Source organism: Bombina bombina, chromosome 1 (genome assembly GCF_027579735.1).
Source record: "Bombina bombina isolate aBomBom1 chromosome 1, aBomBom1.pri, whole genome shotgun sequence".
NCBI lineage: Eukaryota > Metazoa > Chordata > Amphibia > Anura > Bombinatoridae > Bombina > Bombina bombina.
Genome location: NC_069499.1, coordinates 422,778,495 through 422,804,761, shown reverse-complemented (window position 1 = coordinate 422,804,761; position 26,267 = coordinate 422,778,495). Strand labels below are relative to the sequence as shown.

The 26,267-nt window shown below is 37.0% G+C and overlaps 1 protein-coding gene across 4 annotated transcripts in view; it reads right to left on the bottom strand.

The window, feature by feature from the left end:
* Positions 1 to 26,267, bottom strand: part of TANK (TRAF family member associated NFKB activator) — a 188,255-nt gene that overhangs the window by 83,005 nt on the left and 78,983 nt on the right. For all 4 annotated transcript variants that reach the window (XM_053698361.1, XM_053698364.1, XM_053698363.1 and 1 more), the window contains exon 6: positions 15,539 to 15,715. In XM_053698361.1, coding sequence (XP_053554336.1) covers positions 15,539 to 15,715 — 177 coding nt within the window. The remainder of the gene's footprint in view (positions 1 to 15,538; positions 15,716 to 26,267) is intronic.

Below are 26,267 nucleotides of genomic sequence, written 5' to 3'. Positions count from 1 at the left end.
GGGAGTAACTGACTTTTTGACTGTTTTCTAGAGGATTTTTTATAAAAAACCTTTTTAAAGTTAGATTCCTCACCGATTTTTTAACATGTAGATATGTGTGTCGAATTTGTTAAAACTCCTACTCGGTGCAAAAGATAGACCCAAACTTAATACCCTTTCTTCTTCTTTAGATAGAGCAGTATTACTGATGTTAAAAATACCACTATGAGTATTTTTTTATTTTGTTCTCTTTTGTTTTCTCGGTTTCCTCTAGGTTTCTTTTTCGTCTTCCCCAATTTAGATCTTTCCTAATCTTCTCTGTTCCCTACCCTGTTGAGGGCTGCACACTAAAAAAGCAGTGCTATCTTCTGTGTTATGGTGTTTTTCACTATTTGTGGGGACTCCCCAATTTAGGACTCTTTCTTTCCATGTTCTATTTTCCTCTCTATTATCATATGTTTCTGGCCTTTCTCTTGACCTATTATTATAATATCTTGTATTATAGTGTCTTTCTCTCTCATATTCTCTATGTTGATTACTTCTCCAATGGTTTTTATTTGGGGGTTCAGGATAATAACCATAGGATCTATTGGAGGATCTATTACGTATGCTTTCCTCATATCTTCTATCCTCCCAACTTGGAGTTATTATTTGGTCCCTTCTTGTTTGATAATTACTATAATTTCTTTGTTCATTATATCTAGATGTTTGGGTATTAGTAAAATGATCCTGTCTAGTATCTCTCAAAATGGGTGGCTTTTTTTCTTCTCTATTTACCTGTGTAGGTGGAGTGTCTTTTGTTGCTATTGTTTCTTTGGATTCCTTAACATCCCTATCTACCTTCCTCCATTTAACCTGAAAGAGGTATTTTTTTAGATTTTGTAATCTTTCAATCATTCCTTTCTGTTTTTCTTTGATGTATATTTTGGACAGGGGTAGGGAGGTGGGGATACTGTATGAAGGGGAATATAATTTTCAAAGTCCAAAATTCCCAGGATGCCCATCTTCTATTTCCTGCCCAAGATCCACAAAAATCTACAACAACCCCCAGGGAGAACTATCATATGGAGGAATAGGCTCCCTTAACTCAAACTTGTATCAATATGTGGATTGTTTTTTGCAGATATATGTTCGAACTCTAAATTCTTATTTAAGAGACTCAACTAAATGTATTACAACTTCTTGAAACAATAAAGTTGGAAGAGAATTTAATAATAGCCACATGCTATGTTACATTGCTTTATACAGTAATGGACCATAATTTGGGAGTCTCTACATGAAAAACAAAGACTTTTTATTTTAGAGAGCATTTTATTCATCTTAGAACATAATTTCTTTTCTTTTAATAAGTATTTTCTCCCGATTGAAGGTACCGCCATGGGCACGAGGTTTGCGCCGAGTTATGCTAATCTTTTGATGGGTCACTGGGAGAATTTTCCACCATTTTTTGACCCACAATTCGGCGCAAGCCTCGTGCTCTACAAAAGGTACATTGACGATATCCTGATAATCTGGAGAGGCACAGAGGATAAACTTAATGACCCTTTTAAGTTAATGAATAATAATGATGAAGGTCTAAATTTCACATATAATATTAGTCATAATAATATAGCTTATTTGGATCTATAGATCTCCATTAGATATAGAGGTTTTAGCACAGAGACACATTTCAAAAGCACCGATTCCAATAATTATATACATATGAATAGCAGACATTTAAAAACCTGGAAGACTAATATTCCAGTGGGACAATGCATGAGAATTAGAAAAAACGGTTCCACTTTGAAAGATTATGAAAATCAAATTCAAATTCTGGAACAAAGGTTTAACGAAAAAGGGTATAAAGATATATCAAAAGCTATAGAAATAGCCAGGAATATAGAAAAAAGCAAACTTTTAAAATGCAAGACTAAGCCAATTAGAGAACAAAATAATTTTGAGGTCCCTTTCATTACAGATTTTAATAGTAATCATGGAAAAATTAAGAGAATTATACAAAAACATTGGCACCTGGTAAAAACAGATCCCCTTTTAGGTGATAAAATACCACCTTATCCTAAATTTATATATAGAAAAAAAGCAAAGAATTTAAAATCAATGTTGGCCCCGAGTGAATACAAAAATACTAAGAAGGCACATCCAGATAAAGATCTGCATGGTCAGGATATAACAATTTTTTTCCCTGCCTTGCATGCAGATACAGTATACAAAAGAAAATAATATCCCTACCTAATCTAACAAAACCATTTCTCATCAAAGATACCATCAGATGCAGTAAAAAAGGGGTGGTATATATGCTTCAGTGTTCTTGTAATCTTATTTACATTGGTGAGACAACGAGAATGTTGAGAGACAGGATTAGGGAACACTTATGCTGTATAGAAAATGGAACATATGACACTCACTTATATAAACATTTTAGAGAAATGAACAACAATAATATTTACTTTTTTGGGGGATATGTGTGGTACACCCAGAATGGAATGCTTTAACTCTTTATATCCCCAAGGTTTAAATTCTGAATAGGATATCTGCCCATTTCTTGATAAAACTAAGAGTTTCTTCCTTTATGCACATTTGTAACGATCTTAGAGATTTGTCTTAATTGTATAGTTTTTAGAATGTAATTTTAGGAATGTTGTATATTTATAGATGTATCCTTACACTAACCATTTACTTTAACTATAAGACACATGTATTCACGTTTACAAAATGTTTCTATTCTTGAATATAATTTGTATTAACATAATGTTATTTGTATTACTATAACTGAGATTAAAAGGTTTGAATATTCATAAATAGTTTAGTATTGCACTTAAACATATGCACTTTTTTCAAGCCCTAATGGTCCATAAATTTAATTAGTGTGAACAAATATAAATGTATGCACCAAATCACTGCTGCATCAATTTTATACACGTTTTTTAAATATTCGATATATCCCAATATATGAGAATAATAATAATCTTATCGCTTATATTATTATGCCCATTTTATGCTGCACTGATACTAATGAGTGAATCTAAGGACATAACGAAGGACTAAATGGATTATATCCAGAATATACCAATTTGGACCAATGAGAAAACCACTAAGCCTTTAAAAATGCTGTAGTGACTGCTATCCACTATCTTGAGAAAGTCCTAGGTAAGGACAAAACGCGTAGATGTGGATTTTAGTACAGCAAGAACGGTAACTGCTGTTACTCCACCTCTTCATCATCAGCTGACTACAAGCACACTGCGTATGTACTGAAGAGCAGGTTGCCTAGAACTCAGCGAAGACGCCGTATCCTGGGGAAAGATAAGAGGAATTTTCTTTGAATCTTTGTCCGGTAAAACCGGTAAGACTTTACACCTTGCATCTCCCCCTCTGGTAAGCATCACTGGCGGTCTTCACAGATCTGAAGATAGCGGTAAAGCCGCTTGGTCTGCCAGGATATAGAAGAATATACAACCCTACAGGATAGAGCCGACACTCAGATAAAGGTAGGAGCAAAGCCGTGAGTTTAGTAAGGCTGAGGGAGGCACTTCATTCAGCATTTGGAACATTGTGAGCCAAGTACATGTTTTGTCCTTAAATAACGGATATCACTCATTACAAGTAAACATTTCTGTCATTTGAAATTACAACACTAGTGATATTGTTTGGGATATTGACTGTATAAGAAATCCTTTTTTTTTTTCTTCCTTTCTTTGTGGACTGCTTAAAAGGGACATAAAACCCAAAATCTTTCTTTCATGATTTAGGTAGAACACACCATTTTAAACAACTTTACAGTTTACTTCTATTATCACATATGCTTCATTATCTTGGTATCATTATCTTGGTATTATCAGTTTCTAACTGAACACATGGGTGAGCCAATAAAAATATGTATATATATGCAGCCACCAATCAGCAGCTAGAACCTAGGTTCTTTGCTGCTCTGAGCTTAGATAAACCGTTCAGCAAAGGATAAAAAAAGAATGAAGCAAATTAAACAAAAGCAGTAAATTGGAAAGTCGTTAAATATTCATGATTTAGACAGAGCATATAATTTTAAACTATGCCTTTACTGTCCCTTTAAGTATACACTGTTGAGGATTCCTTCAAACCAACAGGATTCCCTTTGTGAATTCTTATTAACTTTTTAATATTATATTGTTTTAGTAAAATGATTATCTTCTCATTGATTTGTGTGTATGTATTTTTTATTCACTATTATTAACTTTCTTTCAAGGTATTATTGACTATATACTTTTAGGAGATTAATTCTGTCATTTTAAGAATCACCAGAACTCTCTGCAAAGAATTTTAGATCACGCATGGTTAATATAATCAGAAACTCTGTAGAGGAATTTATATTATTCACTATATATATATATATATATATATATATATAGCAATAAGAAACAAATTGCAGAGACTTTTTGCAGATCCAAAACTCGATTTATTTCAGTTTAAAAATAAAATCCATGAATACATGATCAGAAAACTTGTGAAAAAACTGCTGCTGACATGTTTCGCCGCTTACGGCGTAATCATAGCTACAGGTAAAATCCCTGCTCACCTATTTAAGGTGGCTGGGAAAATCCAATTGGTTAAAATTTAATTGGCAAGTTTAAGCTGGAATAAATACTTAACCCCATGTGAACTGTGAACACTTAGAGAGGAAATATCTTTATATTTATATTTCATTTCATTATATGGGTTTGTTTTTACTTTTGCAAACTGCTAAAGAAATTTAATTTTAAACCTTGATTAAATGCAAAGCGAGTAATTCATTATTATAGTTTACACCAGATTACCTGGAAAAATAGAAGGATGGGAATTATTAACCCAGTGTTCACATTTAACATGAGGTATATTTATGATGCCCATTATTACACAATGGGGATTCGTAACCACATAATTTTGGTGAAACATATCACACAAATTTGGCTTATAAGAATAACTTAAAGCCATTCTAACTAGATGCAGATTTATACAAAGAGTTAAGAATAAGTGGTTTCTGAATTACAAAGACAACTGAGGAGATTTTATGAATGTTTTATAAATGTTTACAAATATGTTTTGAGAATATTTTATCTAAGATATTAGTTATTCTAAAATTGCAATGGTTCTAGTGGGAAAAGTTAGAGTTATAGACTCATCCTAAATGGTAGGCTTACTATATTATTGTATATTAATATTAGTATTTAGTGTAAATATTACTCTTGTAATTTATAATATTCCTATACGTCAGGCCAATACAAGAGAGGGAGATGAGAGGACCACATGATTATTTCCAGAAATTAATTAGATCATATTCAGAGTTCAGACCCGAAGGTACTCGGGTCTGAAGTCTAAAGATCCAATACATCTCTCTCTTTTGTAGTAACCGATCACGATCACCTCCTCTAGGTGGACAACATACTCTTTCAATAGCCTGCCATCTAAGACTTTTAATGTCCTTATTGTGGCATCGTGAAAAGTGTTTCACCAGAGGTGTACTAGCTTCTCCTGCTTGAATTGTGGACAAATGGTTGCGAATGCGTACCTTTACTTCATTTGTTGTTAAACCTACATACTGTAGGTGACAGGAAATGCAGGTCAGTACATATACAACATAAGTTGAGGTACATTTCAGGCAACTAGTGATGGGAAAAGTTTCACCCGTAACTTCAGATTTAAAAATGTTAGATGCCAAAATGTACTCACATACCCGACATTTCTGTCTGCATTTGAACAGACCCTTATGGGTTAACCAAGCACTCGTCGGTCTGTTCAATTCAGGCAAGGATGAAGGAGATAATGCATTAGCCAAAGTCTTGGCTCTTCTATAGGAGCATCTTACGCCAGCTCTGACACATGTCTCCAATTTGTCATCCGCAGAGAGAAATGCAAAATGTTTCTTAATTATCTTACATATTTCAGTATATTGCGAACTGTAATCGGTGACAAAGGTTACACCTTGGAAAGATGTGTCAGTGCTGGGAGATGTTTTTAAGTGTCCCTCGACTAAGCTGTTCCTATTGAGCTTCTGAACTTCTTGTTGAGCTCTATGAACAACATGGTTAGGATATCCTCTTTTCTTTAATCGATTGCTGAGTTCAAACGATTGTTCCTGGTAAGTGTGATCTAAAGTGCAATTGCGTTTGACCCTTACAAATTGTCCCTTTGCAACAGCAAAAGGAACATGCTGAGGATGACAGCTGTGGGCATGTAGCAATGCATTGCCCGCTGTGGGCTTACGATAGATTCTACTAATGATTCTACCTTGTTCAGTACCCTCCAATGTGATATCCAGGAAGTTAGTGGTATTCTTACTTAACTCAGAGGTAAATTTAATACCAACATTGTTATTATTCAGAGAGTCAACGAATTCCGAGAATTCTGAGTCCCCGCCACACCAGATGAGGAGGAGGTCATCAATGTACCGTCCATAAAAATGGATCATATGTCTGTAGGAGTTACTATCTCCATAGATGTGGGACAGCTCCCACCAACCCATAAAAAGGTTGGCATAGGAGGGGGCAAACTTAGCCCCCATAGCTGTCCCACACCTCTGGAGATAGAACTCCCCCTCAAATTTGAAATAGTTATGGGTGAGCAGGAAACGCAGAACTCTCAGAATGTACTCTTGGAAGTTTTCACTAAAATCTGAATAATTTTTAAGAAAAAATGCCACTGCTTCCAAACCTTTCTGGTGAGGGATTGAGGAATAGAGTGAAACTACATCAATGGTTGCCCATTGGTATAAATCAAAATTCCACTCCATCGGTTCCAACAGTTTGATCACATGTTTAGTATCACTAAGATGACTATATAGTGATAGTACAAACGGTTGAAGGATGCCATCCATCCACTGGGACACATGCTCTGTTAAAGAGCCGATCCCACTGACAATGGGGCGTCCTTTAACATCAGTTAAAGACTTATGTATTTTAGGAAGATGGTGGAAGATGGGCACTATAGGGTGATCAACACACAAGAACTCAAAGGTATCTATGTCAAAGTGCCCATCCTCCAAACCATCATCCAGAATTGCCAAAAGTTCACGTTTGTACTTGATTGTAGGATCACCGTGCAAAAGGGTATAATGCTCAGTGTTCTGTAATTGGCGAAGTGCTTCCTGAACATAATCTGTTCTGTCAAGAACCACTATTGAGCCACCCTTATCTGCTGAGCGCACAACAATATCCTCCCTACTTCTAAGATCCTCTAAGGCCAGTTTCTGTTGTTTGGTTAAATTTGATGTGATCTTGCTTCCTGTTGTTTTCAGAGCAGTTAGATCACGTTCAACCCTTTTGAAAAAAGTCTCTAAAACTTGGCCTCTAGTGTGTATAGGATAAAAATCCGATGGGTTCTTAAACTTACCACAGGAGTTAATGTTATAGATTTTAGTGTCAGAGCAACTCTCTCTTAGTAAATGTTCTAAAGTGAGAGTATCACATTCTTCTCTGAATGTTTGTTTTTCTCTTACATTACTAAAAGTGGGTATTATTTCTTCACTAAGAGGGGTTGTATTTGTGTCTGACAGATTGGAATTATCTTGAAAAAATTTCTTCAAGGTGATATTTCTAATCAATTTATTAACATCCAAAAGTGTTTTAAAAATATCAAAATTATTTGCAGGGGAAAAATTCAAACCAAACCTCAATACTGATAATTGATCAGGAGTTAATACATAACTAGATAAATTTACAACATTGTCAGTCATTTGTATTTCTGCTGTCCTCTTCTCCCTTTGTTGCCTCTGTTGCCTCTCAGTTGATATCCTGCCTGACTTTGTTGTGTCTCTAAACCTATCCCTGTTTTCTGGGGAGGGAGACAAAAAACCTGAGCCAGGTTCATTTTATCATCATTAGTAATGTAAGGGCCTTGGGCCTGTGCACCCAACGTGTCTGTCACATATATATACTTAGATCCTGCTGCAATAGAACCAGGATTGGAATCTTTAGGTCTAACTACCTGTGTTGCGGGTGTGTCTATAGTATTACATATTGTTGCTTGCATAGATGTAGTCGTATTCTTTAGAATACCTTTATGTAGTTCTTCACCTTCAGAGACTACAATATCCTCTCCTGAATCAACCTCACTGTCTGAATATGTGACTTTTTTCTGACTATTTTTGAAGCCTTGTTGTTTATTGCCATTTTTATTGGCATTAGAATTTTGGTTCTGTTTTCTATTCCTAGATCTACTTCTATTTCGTCTTTGATTACCCCTGTCTGAGCGCTTCCAGATATATACAGTGTTGTTTGTGTAATCAGATTGGTCTCTTACAAATTTCGTGTGTTTAGTCTCAAGAACAATCTGTTTAACCTCTGCTACCCCAGTTTTTAATATGGCATCAAATCTTGAAAAATTAATATCTGTTAATCTGTTATTCATTTCAGCCTGTAAGAGACCGATTTCTTCTCTTACAGTGTTTAACAAATGTAATTTATAGGAATTCAACAACATCATGAGACGAATAGAACATTCAGAAAGAACATCATTCCAAGAGTTAATAAAATCAACATCAGAAACATCAAAAGTAGGAAACTTATTGATACGTAAACCACGTGGGATAATTTTAGCTTTAGCATATGTTTCCATTGTCCAAATGTCCCATTGCAATTTATACTCTTTTATTAATAATTTCTCCATCTCCTCAAAAAGGCCAGGGAGCGAATAATTCGCCTTATCTGTAGAAAAGACCTTAGTAATTTCAGTATTTGAACTGTCCCTTGCTGAAAGAGGCATCAACGAGTAAAATTGTGAGATATCCATGATAAGTTTGGTCAGTCCCTTAAGGTTAGCTGATAAGTAAGTTGTGAAAAACAGTGTTATCAGGCAAACACCATAAAATAATAGAAATGAAAGTAAATCACAATTACACTCAGCAACCTAAACAATTAACGTCCTTTGGACAAAAGATAAATATGTGTGTATATGTCCAGACAAGAGTCCTTGAATAGAACTGGAAATGAGGTACTCCTTAACAAATTATTCCAAGATACAGTTCATGTATAGGTTAGACTCATATGCAGAGATTAGAGGTTGTGTCACTCCAGCACGCCCATATAACCATAAGAAACAACCCTAAAAGCCCAGCGACAGTCTGTAGATATTTGCAAAAAGCGGTATGTACCTCGCTCAAGCAATATGTATATCGAGCATTTAGCTCGCACTCACCATACCAGGCGACCTCAGGGCAGATACATATATATCTTTGTTTCAGTGTGTATATATATATATATATATATATAACATTTATTTATTGTGACAAGTCAGTTGCCAGTGATCAGTCAGGACAGCTAGTAGTTGCAGAATTTCAGCCTTTTTATTATAACAAAAATATTGTGGGTTTACTGTCCCTCAAATTGCAACAAAACAAATGAAAAACTGGCAAACATAAAAACCTACTCTTTTTTTTTTTTAGGAGGCTAACTAAACAGTTCAGCAGAACTAACTACAAGAACCCTGGCCAGCTACCCTGCACCAGAGTTTAAATAAACAGTTCAGATCCAATAAAGTTTGTATAGCTCTTTCTTCTTACCAGATTACTGTGGGAAAGAGAGAGAGAGAGAGAGAGAGAGAGAGAACGAGAGAAGAGAGAAAGAGAGAAAAAGAAAAAAAAGAAAGAAAGAGAGAGAGAGAAAGAGAGAGAGAGAGAGAGAGAGAGAGAGAGAGAGAGAGAGAGAGAGAAAAAGAGAAAGAAAGAGAGGAGGAGAGAGACCAAAAGAGAGGGGGGAGACAGACCAAAAGAGAGGGGGGAGACCAAAAGAGAGGGGGAGAGAGAGCGAGAGAGAGCGAGAGAGAGCAAAAGAGAGATAGAGAGAGAGATAGAGAGAGAGATCGAGACAGAGAGATCGATACCAAAAGAGAGGGGAGAGAGATACCAAAAGAGAGGGGCGAAAGATACCAAAAGAGAGGGGGAGAGAGAGAGCAAAAGAGAGGGGGAGAGAGAGAGCAAAAGAGAGGGGGAGAGAGAGAGCAAAAGAGAGGGGGAGAGAGAGAGCAAAAGAGAGGGGGATAGAGAGAGCAAAAGAGAGGGGGATAGAGAGAGCAAAAGAGAGGGGGAGAGAGAGAGCAAAAGAGAGGGGGAGAGAGAGAGCAAAAGAGAGGGGGAGAGAGAGAGCAAAAGAGAGGGGGAGAGAGAGAGCAAAAGAGAGGGGGAGAGAGACCAAAAGAGAGGGGGGAGAGAGAGACCAAAAGAGAGGGGGAGAGAGAGACCAAAAAAGAGGGGGAGAGAGAGAGAGCAAAAGAGAGGGGGAGAGAGAGAGCAAAAGAGAGGGGGAGAGAGAGAGCAAAAGAGAGGGGGAGAGAGAGAGCAAAAGAGAGGGGGAGAGAGAGCGAGAGAGAGCAAAAAAGAGAGGTAGAGAGTGCAAAAGAGAGGGGGAGAGAGAGCGAGAGAGCAAAACAGGGTTGAGAGAGAGAGAGAGAGAGAGAGCAAAATAGAGGGGGGAGAGAGAGAGCAAAATAGAGGGGGGAGAGAGAGAGAGCAAAATAGAGGGGGGAGAAAGAGAGCAAAATAGAGGGGGGGAGAAAGAGAGAGAGAGTGCAAAAGAGAGGGAGAGAGAGCAAAAGAGAGAGGGGGAGAGAGAGAGAGAGAGAGAGAGAGAGAGAGAAAGGGGGAGAGAGAGAGCAAAAGAGAGGGGGAGTGAGAGAGCGAGAGAGAGAGAGAGCAAGAGAGAGAGCAAAAGAGAGGGTGGAGAGAGAGAGAGAGAGCGCAAAAGAGAGGGGGGAAAGAGAGAGCGGAACAGAGGGGGAAGAGAGAGAGCAAAACAGAGGGAGAGAGCAAGGGGTGGGACTGCTATACTGCAAAAAATGGCCCGTGTACACGGGCTTTAGGACTAATTTAATAATAAAAAACATTCTGCTATGTGAAATATTTATATTTTATGTCAGGTTTAGCGCTTATGAATATATGTGGTCGGGTTACCGTGTGAGTATGGGTGTTTTTTGCAGATGAAAGATGAAGTTATCGTGATCCCGATATTTTTTTTTGCATACATAGGGTTTTACTTTTAATTGAGTGCAAACCCAACCGTGCAAAAAGCCTCCATCTAGCGAGGTTCACAAGCTAGCGAGAGCGCTAAAATAGTGGTCCATTCGTAATGTAGCCCTAAATGGGTTAATTTTACAGGGAAATCAGATCTCCTTATTTTATCACTTTTTACACACATTTTCCCTTATCTTATCTCTGTCTGTATACAAAAGCCCAATACAATTGAAAATGAATATTTATTACTAATCTCTCCCAACTGCTTTAGTCAGATTTTATTAGAGTTTTACCTATATTAGCCTAAGAATTCATAGCACCAGTATGTATAACTGATAATTTACAACATAAGTATCATAAACATTATAATGTAATAAAATTATGAATTAAACACTGTGTACTGTTTTGTAGAAAAATAAAAATGGACACTTTTAGTAATTTACAAATAGCATATAACATATTTGGTCTAAAAGGACAATTAAAGGGACAGTAAACCTACCAAATAATGTTATTTAATTCTGCACATAATGCAGAATTATACAACATTAGCTTAGCGCCAGCTTTCTAAAGCAAAGGACTGCAGAAATATTTTACTACGAAAATGAATTTTACAGAACGCTGCTCCTGGCTCTACTAAGTGGTTCTGTTTTTTTCTTAAAGGGACACTGAACCCAATTTTTTTTTCTTTTGTGATTCAGATACAGCATGAAATTTTAAGCAACTTTCTAATTTACTCCTATTATCAATTTTTCTTCGTTCTCTTGCTATCTGTATTTGAAAAAGAAAGGCATCTAAGCTTTTTTTTGGTCGAGTACTCTGGACAGCACTTTGTTATTGGTGGATGAATTTATCCACCAATCAGCAAGAACAACCCAGGTTGTTCACCAAAAATGGGCCCGGCATCTAAACTTACATTCTTGCATTTCAAATAAACATACCAAGAGAATGAAGAAAAATTGATAATAGGAGTAAATTAGAAAGTTACTTAAAATTGCCTGCTCTATTTGAATCCTTTTAAGAGCATCGCGGGCATGCTGTCTAGTCACAGCACGTCCGATCGCAACATTAAACTGAATGTAGCTCGCTGCCGCAACCAGATCAGAGCGGGAGCGAGCTACATTCAGTTTAGTGGCGCGATCGGGCGCGCTGTGACTAGACAGCGTGCCTACGATGCTCTTAGGAAAAAACAGAACCGAACAGTAGAGCCATGAGGGACGTTCTGTAAAATTCATTCTAGTAGTAAAATATCTCTGCAGTCCTTTGCTTTAGAAAGCTGGCGCTAAGCTAATGTTGTATAATTCTGCACTATGTGCAGAATTATATAACATTATTTCGTAGGTTTACTGTCCCTTTAAATATAACAGAATCCCTTTAAATTATCCATAGAATGTTTCACAAAGCATCGCAATGCACAATTTATTTTGATTATTTTTCCAGTAATTTACATCCAAATTTGTTTCTAGTACCTACAAGGTAAAGTATAGTGCATGATAGACATTTAAAGGGACATGAAACCTACATTTTATATATCTTTAAAAAAAAAAAGTCTCTTTGTTGAAGACATATCCAGATAGGTAGGGTGCACATGCCTGGAGCACTACAATGCAGGATAAAAGGCTGCCATCTAGTGCTCTTACTAATGTATAACATTCTTGCAAAACTGATGCCATATTGTGCAGCAGACACGTGCACACGCATGAGCTTATCTTCCTGCCTTTCAACAAAGGGTACAAAAAAATCATAATAGAAGTAAATTGAAAAGTTGCTTAAAATGTTATGATCTATCTGAATTTCTTATTGAACTATTACTTGAACTGAACTATATTTAACCTACAAAGTTAAATGTGAATTAAATGTGGTGAAAGTCAGTTCTTAATCAGCAATACACTTCTGATCCTGAGCTGAACATGATTGGCTACGTATATATGCCGTCCCTGATTGGCTCGGCAGCCATGTTAAGCTGCAGGCAAGTAATTCATTGAATGTCTGGAGCCAGCATTAACTGTGTTAAATACCTTTGGGGGAGGGGGGTTAAACACATAGTTCTATGCAAATAATAGGGCAATAATAAAATGCTTTTTACACATTAGAACATTTTCTTTTTTGCACTTTTATGTCCTTTCAAACACACACAGGCTGGTTTTTGCATGAAAATGAGTACACTTATGTTTTTTTCTATGCTTTTTTCCTATCTCTCAGAACAAAAGGACATTTGCTAACCAGTAAGGACCCTGTATATGTATTTGGTGAACAAACATACATTGCGTTTAGTACATGGCAGCACACGTGCAGTAGAAGAAAGAGGGGCGCAGAAATGATTCTGCTCAGTTAATTCATTCTCATTTGTGATTTTTTTTTTTATAGACATATCCAAAATAAATATCCATAACAATAATTTATATAAAAACACATTGACATTGTTATAGGGTTATTGAAAAGCTGCTGAAAGTTACATTGCCAGTTTCTGTCCTACAATAATAACTGCACTAAAACCACATAGGGGTCGATTTATCAAGCTGCAGCGGACAGGGGCGCACATACGCGCCCCCTGTCCGCCGCAGCTCGCCTCTGTCGGGCTCAATTCCGATGCTGGAATTCAGCATTGCACACAAGTTCTATTTTGCGCTGTTGTGCAATCCCGCACCCTGCCCGCGCACAGCCAATCACGCACAGGCTGGAGCTGTCAATCTCCCTGGTTGGACAAGGGATTGAAATTCGCCACCTAAGAGGTGGCGAAAGGTTAGCAAAGCAGCGGTCTGATATTCAAAAGGCAGATTTTGCTTTGCCTTTCCAAGGGGCGTTCCCTGTATTTCTGTATGTGAAGGAGAGACAAGCCCAGTGCAATATAGCACTGCATAACATGACAGTTCTGCTACATTTATACTTTGTGTTTTCTATTTTATATCACTTTGTACTTCAGATAAAATTTTATTACATTTAAACTTTGCACTTTCTAGTTTGCATTTTATTTTGTATACAGCAGTGTATTTATTATGATTTTTCAAATTCTGATTATGCTTTCACAGTTTCTGAGTAACTTTAACAAATTAGGCTCATACTTTGTATATAGTTTATGCATAACTAAACAACTATACAACAATATATTTTCATGATTTATTTGGCCCCTTTTCCTGTAATAGAGCTCTGAAAATTGAGGGATTTTTAATTCACAGGACTTGAAATACACCTTGCTGACTTATCAACGCTAACCCTGCTACATATATGTCCCTAATTGGATTTTCAGAAAACAACTGTATAACAGTGCATTGTATGCTAACTGTATGACAGTGGCTAGCCTTGTTGCCTGTAGACTAAAGCCCAAATTGACTCTTCCATATAAGGAAAATGGAGTTATTTAAAGGGACAGTACACACCAGAATTTTTATTGCTTATTTCCTTTATTATCCATTCCCCAGTTTTGCACAACCAACACAGTTATATTAATATACTTTTAATCTCTGTGATTACCTTGTATCTAAGCATATTTTAACAGCCCCCTGATCACGACATTTTATTTATTATCTATTGACTTGCATGTTAGCCAATTAGTGCAGTGTTGTGCTGACTCCAAGTGCGTGAGCACAATGTTATCTATATGGCCCACGTGAACTGGCAGTCTCCTGTTGTGAAAAGCAAATAAAAAAGTATGTGAAAAGAGGCTGTCTATAGTGGCTTAGAAACAGGCAGAAATGTAGAGATTTAAATGTTATAAAGTACATTAATATAATAATGTTGGTTCTGCAAAACTGGGGAATGGGTAGTAAAGGCGTTATCTAACTTTTTAAACCTGTAGACTAAAGCCCAAATTGACTCTTCCATATAAGGAAAATGGAGTTATTTAAAGGGACAGTACACACCAGAATTTTTATTGCTTATTTCCTTTATTATCCATTCCCCAGTTTTGCACAACCAACACAGTTATATTAATATACTTTTAATCTCTGTGATTACCTTGTATCTAAGCATATTTTAACAGCCCCCTGATCACGACATTTTATTTATTATCTATTGACTTGCATGTTAGCCAATTAGTGCAGTGTTGTGCTGACTCCAAGTGCGTGAGCACAATGTTATCTATATGGCCCACGTGAACTGGCAGTCTCCTGTTGTGAAAAGCAAATAAAAAAGTATGTGAAAAGAGGCTGTCTATAGTGGCTTAGAAACAGGCAGAAATGTAGAGATTTAAATGTTATAAAGTACATTAATATAATAATGTTGGTTCTGCAAAACTGGGGAATGGGTAGTAAAGGCGTTATCTAACTTTTTAAACAAATTTAACAATTTTAGTGTTGACTGTCCCTTTTAAGACTTGGCTGATATGTTAATCTATAGCAACACAATATAAATGTCTTATAATTACAGGATATTAACTGCTGATGTTTTACAAAAAGTAGTACCTGAATTAAAACCTTATTTTTTTTAGTTTTCTAGAATAGTTTTAACCTGACTATGGGTTTCCACTCTTTAGTATCAACAACCATTGATTTGCACGGGGTGGTAGCTGGGAACATTGTTCCACATAAGCAAATAAATAACTGAATATGAAATGTTAATTGTTATACTGATTATGCCTGACACTTGCCTTTATGTTTTTTTTTTACCTACCTCCATCTCATGTGTAGGGATAAGTCTGTAGTCTGGATTTTCTTTTTTCTCATTGATCTTAAGAATGGTTTTTTTTAATAACCGTATTTCATCATTTTTCCCAAGAAGATCAGATTCAGATTTCTTATATTCTTCTTCTAATCTTTTAAATTTGATCCTCTCCATTTCGGTTTGTTCCTAAAATAAACCACATATTGTAAAAATCTGACCTAAATTATATATACATAAAAAAAAAATCATTGTTTGTCTTCTGCACCCATGGACAGTGTGGCGGAATTTGTTGGCACTTCATAAATGAAGAATAATAATCATGAACATATAAAAAGGTTTTCAATATTTTGGGCCAGATTACAAGTGGATCGCTATTTAGCACTTTTGCAAGAACGCTAAAAAAAGTAAACCTTGCGCGCAGTATTACGAGTTGTTAGAAAGGAAAGTAAAAAGTTATTGCGCTTGCAAAAAGCCGAACTTACAATATTGCGCGCATGATAACCTATTCCCCCACAGAAGTCAATGGAGAAAAAAAATAAAGTGGAAAAAACATAACCCTCTCTCACGCGAACACAATCACATATTCTCATGTGTGCAAGACCCACATGAAAATATGAATATTTCACATTCCAATGTTCTGCACATTGCAGAATATGTTCTATTTATTATATATACACATACACACACAATACATACATCTGTACACATATATAGATATATAATACATACCCATCTTTAGAGATGTGTACGTATGTATGTCTTTGTTAAAATCGATCGCGTTTACTTTCAACTCGTAATACCAGCGCAATTTAACCTGCGCACAAATGATTGCGAAAACACGATATCACTTGCGCTCCATTCATATTCTGGCCCTAATTGTGAGACTGTAAAATTCACCGAAGGTTGGAAATTCCACTAATCGGATACTAGTAAGAAACTGCAGTCGATGAATAAGAAAATAGAATTGTGTTTGTTTAGCTTTGATTGAACTATTAATTTCCCGACTACTAAACTATAATGATAATATTTACCCAGATCTGCTATATCTGATATTTACTTGCTTTGCGAGTAATTAAAAAATTGCATGCTGTAACAAGAAAGACAGTATGTCGTTTTTCCACTATAATGTCCATTTAAATAAAATTTTAGCTCATTATTTCTTTAAAGGTAACGTCTAAATGTATGTTGCAAAACATTCATTTTAAAAATAGTATAATGGATATTAAATGCTTTACAACAGATCACATAATTGGTTTTAGAACAATGTTGTATGTAGAAATTATTCTCTTAAGCCAAATGGATGTAGGTACTATGTCACAGAGTACTTTGTCCAGCATACTGTGTTGATGAAGTACGTATGTCCAACACTCTGGCTCATGCTGCGTTCCCCTCTGTCAGCTTTGACAGTAGAGACTGCAGTCAGGGGCAGCAGGCATCTGCCTTCATATGGTAAGGAAGAACTGATAATTCTTTACCATAAGAAGGAAGATTGCCGATACAGACATTGTCACTGTCTGTGATGCCGTGGGTGGTGTGGGAGGGAAGGAGGCGGGCAGTGCATCGCAGAAGGGGAGGGTTCCCTACACATTCCTGAAGAAGAAAAAAGGTTTGGTGAGAGAGGGGGTCTCTATTGACAATCACTTGGGGGAAAGGGGATCATACACTACAGAAATTGTTTTTATTACTAAATTAAAAAAAAAAGGGGGAGAGAGAAATTCTATAAACTGGGTACTGGCAGACAGCTGCCAGTACCTAATATGGCTGCTACTAAAATACCCAAACACCTAAAACTTCATACTGGCAGACTGTCTGCCAGTACCTAAGATGGTGGTGACCATAGGGGGCTTAGGGAGGGAAGAAAGCTGTTTGGTAGGGATCAGAGGTGGGAGATGCCAGGCTTAAGGATAATCTCTACACTATAGCTAAAATTAATCTTACAAGATACCTGATTAACCCCTTGACTGTTGCGAATATTAGTGTGGTGCACAGCTGCAATTAGTGGTCTTCTAATTGCCAAAAAGCAATGGCAAAGCCATGCATGCCTGCTATTTCTGAACAAAGGAGATTGCAGAGAAGCTTTTACAACCTTTTGTATGTAAATAATTTCAGAGAGACACCCAAAGTTTGTGAAAAAAAAGTTAACAATTTTTTTTAATATGATCGCATTTGGCGGTGAAATGGTGGCATGAAATGTACCAAGAATGGGCCTAGATCAATACCTTAGGTTGTCTATTAAAAAAAATCTACATAGTTTTGATGGATAAATAACAACAAAAAAAAAGGCTCTATTTCTGTTTGAATGGAATGATAGAAAAAATGTTAAACATTTTGGACAACTTTTGATCTGAAAGTCCCAGCATATTAACAAAAAACTTGTGATTTTAAAACTATTACAATACTCTTCGTAGACCAAACAAATAAAGAGCTAGAGTACAAGTGGTGCGCCAGCGGGATTTTTTGCTGCGTGCCAACTGCACTTAAAGTAACATTTTAAAGCGGGCAGGTTAGCGCGTATATTCCAAGTTAGTGTGCTAGCGAAACCTGATGTGTGCTAACTTCAGGGCCAGTGTTCCCTCTAAGACAAAATTTTGCAAGTGGCCCAGCAATTAGTTAATTATTGAACCCCACCCTGCAGTTAGCAAACACTACACAATGTAGACATGGTTACTTTATTAACCCCTTCGTAGTGGAATAATATCGTTTACATCTGAAAAAAATTCTAATGTAAACACTATTTGTAAAAATTAAATCACAATCGTTGATGTGATCACATGATTTCAAGGCCGGGATCAAATCATGGGAGACTGCCTAAGATTCTAGGCATGCCCCCAAGGCCGATCCTTGCCTACATCAAAGGGTGGAGCTGCAGGACACCATATATGGTAGGACGCTCCATGCCGTCCTAACAGCGTTAAAGCCCAGCGCTGTTAGGACGGCACTGAATGTCCTAACGGCATAAAGGGGTTAACTCTTTCACTGCTGGGTCGCTCTCAAAATTTGACCTTAGAGGGAACACTGCTTGCAAGCATCATAAATTACAAAGCAAAAAATGAATGTCTTCTTGAACATTAGTCTTGCCACTCTTTCATTAGTGAGAACAGAATTATCTATTAAAATAGATCACAAGAAAAAAAATATATAAATTGTCAATCCATTATGTAAAATATGGTGAATTATAAAACCTTTTCAGATTGCACATATGGTAATGACCAATTTCTATAAGTTTAGAAAGTATATACTTTTAAACCCATTAATATTGAGAATTATGCCAGATAGAAACAAAAAAAATGATAGACCAACAAAGCTGATCAGATAAAATCACTCCAATCCTGATAAATCTTAGAGAATTGGCCCTAAAAGTCTTGGGGCAAGCATGAAATTATAGCAAATTTGAAGCAATAATGTTTTATACAACTTTGTATAAATTAATGTTAACCAGATTAATTTTAGCTACAGAGTACAACAATGTATCAACTTGTTGATGATGCAGTTATTTGCCATTGGCTGGTTCCACAAAGCTATGCAAAATGCCTGCAAAAATTGCAATGAAAGCCAACATAAACACTACAATAATACTTGCCATTTTGAAAATACTGTGTATATAATGAGGTCTTTTCAAATTGTTAAAGTGATAATAAACACCAAAAATGTTATTGTTTAAAAAGATAAATAATCCCTTTATTTACTATTCCCCAGTTTTGCATAACCAACACTATTATAGAAATATACTTTTTACCTCTAATTACCCTGTATCGAAGCCTCTGCAATCGGCCTCCTTATCTCAGATATTTTGACAGACTTGCATTTCAGGCAAATTAGTACTGACTCTTAAATAACTCCACGTGTGTGAGCACAATGTTATCTATATAAAACACATGAACTAATGTCCTCTAGCTGTGAAAAACTATCACATGCATTCAGATAAGGAGGTGGCCTTCAAGGGCTTAGAAATTAGCATATGAGCCTAACTAGATTTAGCTTTCAATTATTATTCAAGAATACCAAGAGAGCAAAGCAAATTCGACGATAAAGTAAATTATAAAGTTGTTTAAAATGGCATGCCCTATCTGAATTATGAAACTTTAAATTTGGACTTTACTATCCCTTTAATGTTGATATTCAAATTAAAAAAACAACAACCATATGTATCATGTTTTCCCATGTTTTTTCTGAAAAATTGGAATAGACTCTAGGGTGCTTGGACATTACTGTTGATCAGCCCTCCAGGTAGATAGTTGTGCAACAGTGAATTAAGACTAAGGGACCGAATTATCAAAGTGCAGACGGACATGATCCGCTAAAGCTACATCAAATCAGAGGGCTCTTTTGCTTTGTTGTACTGAAGGTTAATTAATGTCACAAAAAGGTAATAAAATAATTAGAGTAGATATTAAAATCCTTGTGAGTTATTTAAAGATTCCAATTATATTTCCTTGTTATAATTAAAATCTTTCTGTATTCCCCTTAGTTCATTTTAAATTAACACATCTAAAGATTATATTGCCTATTTCATAGAGGTGCTGGATTAAAATGTTTATATGCAAATCTAAAAATAATCACATAAATCCTAAATTTATCAATGTACTATAGTCTTGCAGAGATAGATAGAGAGATAGAGAAGATAGAGACAGAGAAGAAGATAGAGACAGAGAAGAAGATAGAGACAGAGAAGAAGATAGAGACAGAGAAGAAGATAGAGACAGAGAAGAAGATAGAGACAGAGAAGAAGATAGAGACAGAGAAGAAGATAGAGACAGAGAAGAAGATAGAGACAGAGAAGAAGATAGTGACAGAGAAGAAGATAGAGACAGAGAAGAAGATATATATATATATATATATATATATATATATCACATTATGTAAACTACTTTAAAGAGATGAATTTGATCCCTATGCTAGAAAGAAGAAGAATGTACTTACCAGTTTCTCTCTGGCACACACAAAGACACATGTTAATGAGTATCTACATATATACAAACACAGAGCACTGCGGCCCAAATTTATCAAAGAGTAAAGAAGCTGCGGTCATCAGACAGCTGCTTCTTAACCCACTTCGCCACCTGTTATGTGGCGTATCTCAATCCCCTGGACTATTTAGGCACAAGCAGGGGGCGGTGTTGCACACTAGCCGTAGTGTGCAATTATAAATGGAGGCAGCGTATTGCTGTCCGCTAGAAGCGATGTACGCCCCTGTCTGCCAGACTTTGCCAAATCTGGCCCTGTATGTACTCTGCATGCAATTTGTTCTCTTGCTATCTTTATTTAAAAAGCAGGAATGTAAATCTTAAGAGCTGGCCCATTTTTGGTTGAGAACCTGGGTTATGCTTACTTATTGGTTATTGGTAACCACCAATAAGCAAGCACTATCCAGGGTGCTGAACCTAAAATGGGCTGGCTCCTAAGCTTTAAATTCCTGCTTTTTAAAAAAAAAAAAGATAGCAAGAGAACAAAGAAAAATTGATAGGAGTAAATAAGAAAATTGCATGCTCTATCTGAATAATGAAAGAAAGAATTTGGGTTTAGTATCCCTTTAATTTATTACTTGGTGTACATGCCATCGCCTAGATTTAGAGTTCTGGGTTAGCCGTCCAAACCAGCGTTAGGGAGTCCTAACGCTGGTTTTGGCCGCCCGCTGGTATTTAGAGTCAGTCAGGAAAGGGTCTAACGCTCACTTTCCAGACGCGACTTTTTCATACCGCAGATCCCCTTACGTCAATTGCGTATCCTATCTTTTCAATGGGATCTTTCTAACGCCGGTATTTAGAGTCTTGGCTGAAGTGAGCGTTAGAACTCTAACGACAAGACTCCAGCCGCAGAAAAAAGCCAGGAGTTAAGAGCTTTCTGGGCTAACGCCGGTTCATAAAGCTCTTAACTACTGTGCTCTAAAGTACACTAACACCCATAAACTACCTATGTACACCTAAACCGAGGTCCCCCCACATCGCCGCCACTCTAATAAATTTTTTTAACCCCTAATCTGCCGAACGCACACCGCCGCAACCTACATTATCCCTATGTACCCCTAATCTGCTGCCCCTAACATCACCGACCCCTATATTATATTTATTAACCCCTAATCTGCCACCCCCAATGTCGCTGCTACCTTACCTACACTTATTAACCCCTAATCTGCCGACTTCGCAGCCACTATAAAAAATGTATTAACCCCTAAACCGCCTCACACCCGCCTCAAAAACCCTATAATAAATAGTATTAACCCCTAATCTGCCCTCCCTAACATCGCCGACCCCTAACTTAAATTATTAACCCCTAATCTGCCGACTTGACCTCGCCGCTACTATAATAAATGTATTAACCCCTAAAGCTAAGTCTAACCCTAACACCCCCCTAAGTTAAATATAATTTAAATCTAACAAAATAAAATAAATCTTATTAAATAAATTATTCCTATTTAAAGCTAAATACTTACCTGTAAAATAAACCAGAATATAGCTACAATATAACAAATAATTATATTGTAGCTATTTTAGGATTAATATTTATTTTACAGGCAACTTTGTATTTATTTTAACCAGGTACAATAGCTATTAAATAGTTAATAACTATTTAATAGCTACCTAGTTGAAATAATTACAAAATGACCTGTAAAATAAATCCTAACCTAAGTTACAATTAAAGCTAACACTACACTATCAATAAATTAATTAAATATACTACCTACAATTATCTACAATTAAATCAACTAAACTAAATTACAAAAAAACCAAACACTAAATTACAAAAAATAAAAAAAGATTACAAGAATTTTTAACTAATTACACCTACTCTAAGCCCCCTAAAAATATAACAAAGCCCCCCAAAATAAAAAAATGACCTACCCTATTCTAAAATAAAAAGTTTACAGCTCTTTTACCTTACCAGCCCTTAAAATGGCCTTTTACGGGGCATGCCCCAAAGAAAACAGCTCTTTTGCCTGTAAAAAAACATACATTACCCCCCCAACATTACAACCCACCACCCACATACCCCTAATCTAACCCAAACCCCCCTTAAAAACCTAACACTAAGTCCCTGAAGCTCTCCCTACCTTATCTTCACCACGCCGGGTATCACCGATCCGTCCAGAAGAGGCTCCGAAGTCTTCATCCTATCCGGCAAGAAGAGGTCCAGAAGAGGCTCCGAAATCTTCATCCTATCCGGCAAGAAGAGGACATCCGGACCGGCAAACATCTTCATCCAAGCGGCATCTTCTATCTTCATCCATCCGACGAGGAGCGCCTCCATCTTCAAGACTTCCGGCGCGGAACATCCTCTTCTCCCGACGACTAGACGACGAATGAAGGTTCCTTTAAGGGACATCATCCAAGATGGCGTCCCTCGAATTCTATCAGCCAATCGGAATTAAGGTAGGAAAAATCTGATTGGTCAGATTCAAGCTGAATCGGATTGGCTGATCCAATCAGATTGAGCTCGCATTCTATTGGCTGTTCCGATCAGCCAATAGAATGCGAGCTCAATCTGATTGGCTGATCCAATCAGCCAAACGGATTGTACTTGAATCTGATTGGCTGATTCAATCAGCCAATCAGATTTTTCTTACCTTAATTCCGATTGGCTGATAGAATCCTATCAGCCAATCGGAATTTGAGGGACGCCATCTTGGATGAGGTCCCTTAAAGGAACCTTCATTCGTCGTCTAGTCGTCGGGAGAAGAGGATGTTCTGCGCCGGAGGTCTTTAAGATGGAGCCGCTCCTCGTCGGATGGATGAAGATAGAAGATGCCGCTTGGATGAAGATGTTTGCCGGTCCGGATGTCCTCTTCTTGCCGGATAGGATGAAGACTTCGGAGCCTCTTCTGGACCTCTTCTTGCCGGATAGGATGAAGACTTTGGAGCCTCTTCTGGACCTTATCTTCAGCGTGGTGAAGATAAGGTAGGGAGATCTTCAGGGGCTTAGTGTTAGGTTTTTTAAGGGGGGTTTGGTTTAGATTAGGGGTATGTGGGTGGTGGGTTGTAATGTTGTGGCGGGGTATTGTATGTTTTTTTACAGGCAAAAGAGCTGTTTTCTTTGGGGCATGCCCCGCAAAAGGCCCTTTTGAAGGGCTGGTAAGGTAAAAGAGCTGTAAACTTTTTATTTTAGAATAGGGTAGGTCATTTTTTTTATTTTGGGGGGCTTTGTTATATTCTTAGGGGGCTTAGAGTAGGTGTAATTAGTTAAAAATTCTTGTAATCTTTTTTTATTTTTTGTAATTTAGTGTTTTTTTTTTTTGTAATTTAGTTTAGTTGATTTAATTGTAGATAATTGTAGGTAGTTTATTTAATTAATTTATTGATAGTGTAGTGTTAGATTTAATTGTAACTTAGGTTAGGATTTATTTTACAGGTAATTTTGAAATTATTTTAACTAGGTAGCTATTAAATAGTTCTTAACTATTTAATAGCTATTGTACCTGGTTAAAATAAATACAAAGTTGCCTGTAAAATAAATATTAATATTAAAATAGCTACAATATAATTATTTGTTATATTGTAGCTATATTAGGGTTTATTTTACAGGTAAGTATTTAGCTTTAAATAAGAATAATTTATTTAATAAGATTGATTTTATTTCGTTAGATTTAAATTATATTTAACTTAGGCGGGTGTTAGTGTTAGGGTTAGACTTAGCTTTAGGGGTTAATACATTTATTATAGTAGCAGCGAGGTCCGGTCGGCAGATTAGGGGTTAATACTTGAAGTTAGGTGTCGGCGATGTTAGGGAGGGCAGATGGGGTTAATACTATTTATTATAGAGTTTTTGAGGCGGGAGTGCAGCGGTTTAGGGGTTAATAAGTGTAGGTAAGGTAGCAGCGACATGGGGGGGGCAGATTAGGGGTTAATAAATATAATATAGGGGTCGTAGGTGTTAGGGGCAGCAGATTAGGGGTACATAGGTATAATGTAGGTGGCGGCGGAGTACGGAGCGGCAGATTAGGGGTTAATAATAATATGCAGGGGTCAGTGATAGCGGGGGAGGCAGATTAGGGGTTAATAAGTGTAAGGTTAGGGGTGTTTAGACTCGGGGTACATGTTAGAGTATTAGGTGCAGACTTAGGAAGTGTTTCCCCATAGGAAACAATGGGGCTGCGTTAGGAGCTGAACGCTGCTTTTTTGCAGGTGTTAGGTTTTTTTTCAGCTCAAACTGCCCCCCCATTGTTTCCTATGGGGATATCGTGCATGAGCACGTTTTTGAAGCTGGCCGCGTCCGTAAGCAATGCTGGCATTGAGAGTTGCAGTGGCGGTAAATATGCCTGTACGCTCCCTTTTCGGAGCCTAACGCAGCCCTTCAGAGAACTCTAAATACCAGCGTTGTTTAAAAGGTGCAGGGGAAAAAAAACACGCGTAGCTAACGCACCCCTTCTAACGCAAAACGCTAAATCTAGGTGATTATGAGTACAGGCATAGAGGAGTGAATAAGCAACACCAGGAAAAAAAAAAAAAAGTATTAATCTACTCTGCAGATACTGCAACTTGCCGGTGTCTTGTAGAAATCTGCGACCCGACGGAATTTGTGACCATTACGTCACCACATTCCTGACCGCACATGTGACTGGTTGACCACCAATCACCTGCTAGAGACACCTCCTTCGTCACGGTCACACATTCCGAGTGCTCACATTGATCCGGGTGGGAAAGTTATACAAGCAAAGGAGCTATTGCATTGTGCTCTTTTATTCTCCTAAAGCAACTTATCTCTAAAGCACCACACCGGCGGCAGAGTTAAGATGTTGCTTGCCCTCAATATTACATATTTCTATTTTAATCTCTCTCTGCATATTCACTTTTTAGGTTCACGTCCTCCGTCTCTACTACACACTTCTACATTCTCGTGTCGCATTACTGTGTTAACTCCAAGTACTTAATATTGTTACCTGGTATATAGCCATTAGGTCAGGAATATATTATTGCCTCTAAGTAAGCGAGCACTCAGAATTTCGATACTACACCGGTTGTCTCACAACAACTCCTTACTTTCCCCATCACAAAACAAGAAATACCAAAACACATTGTATCTCTGCTTCTAAACCACTTAAAAATGTATATTTGTCATTTAACTTGATTTGTTATAAAATACAGTTGTGCTCATAAGTTTACAAACCCTGGCAGAATTTATGATTTCTTGGCCATTTTTCAGAGAATATGAATGATAGCACAAAAACTTTTCTTTCACTCATGGTTAGTGTTTGGCTGAAGCCATTTATTATCAATCAACTGTGTTTACTCTTTTTAAATCATAATGACAACAGAAACTACCCAAATGACCCTGATCAAAAGTTTACATACCCTGGTGATTTTGGCCTGATAACATGCAAGTTGACACAAAGGGGTTTGAATGGCTATTAAAGGTAACCATCCTCACCTGTGATCTGTTTGCTTGTAATTAGTGTGTGTGTGTATAAAAGGTCAATGAGTTTCTGGACTCCTGACAGACCCTTGTATCTTTCATCCGGTGCTGCACTGACGTTTCTGGATTCTGAGTCATGAAGAAAGCAAAAGAATTGTCAAAGGATCTTCGGGAAAAGGTAGTTGAAATGTATAAAACAGGTAAGGGATATAAAAAGATATCCAAGGAATTGAGAATGCAAATCAGCAGTGTTCAAACTCTAATCAAGAAGTGGAAAATGACGGGTTCTGTTGAAACTAAACCACGGTCAGGTAGACCAACAGAAATTTCAGCCACAACTGCCAGGAAAATTGTTCGGGATGCAAAGACAAACCCACAAATAACTTCAGGTAAA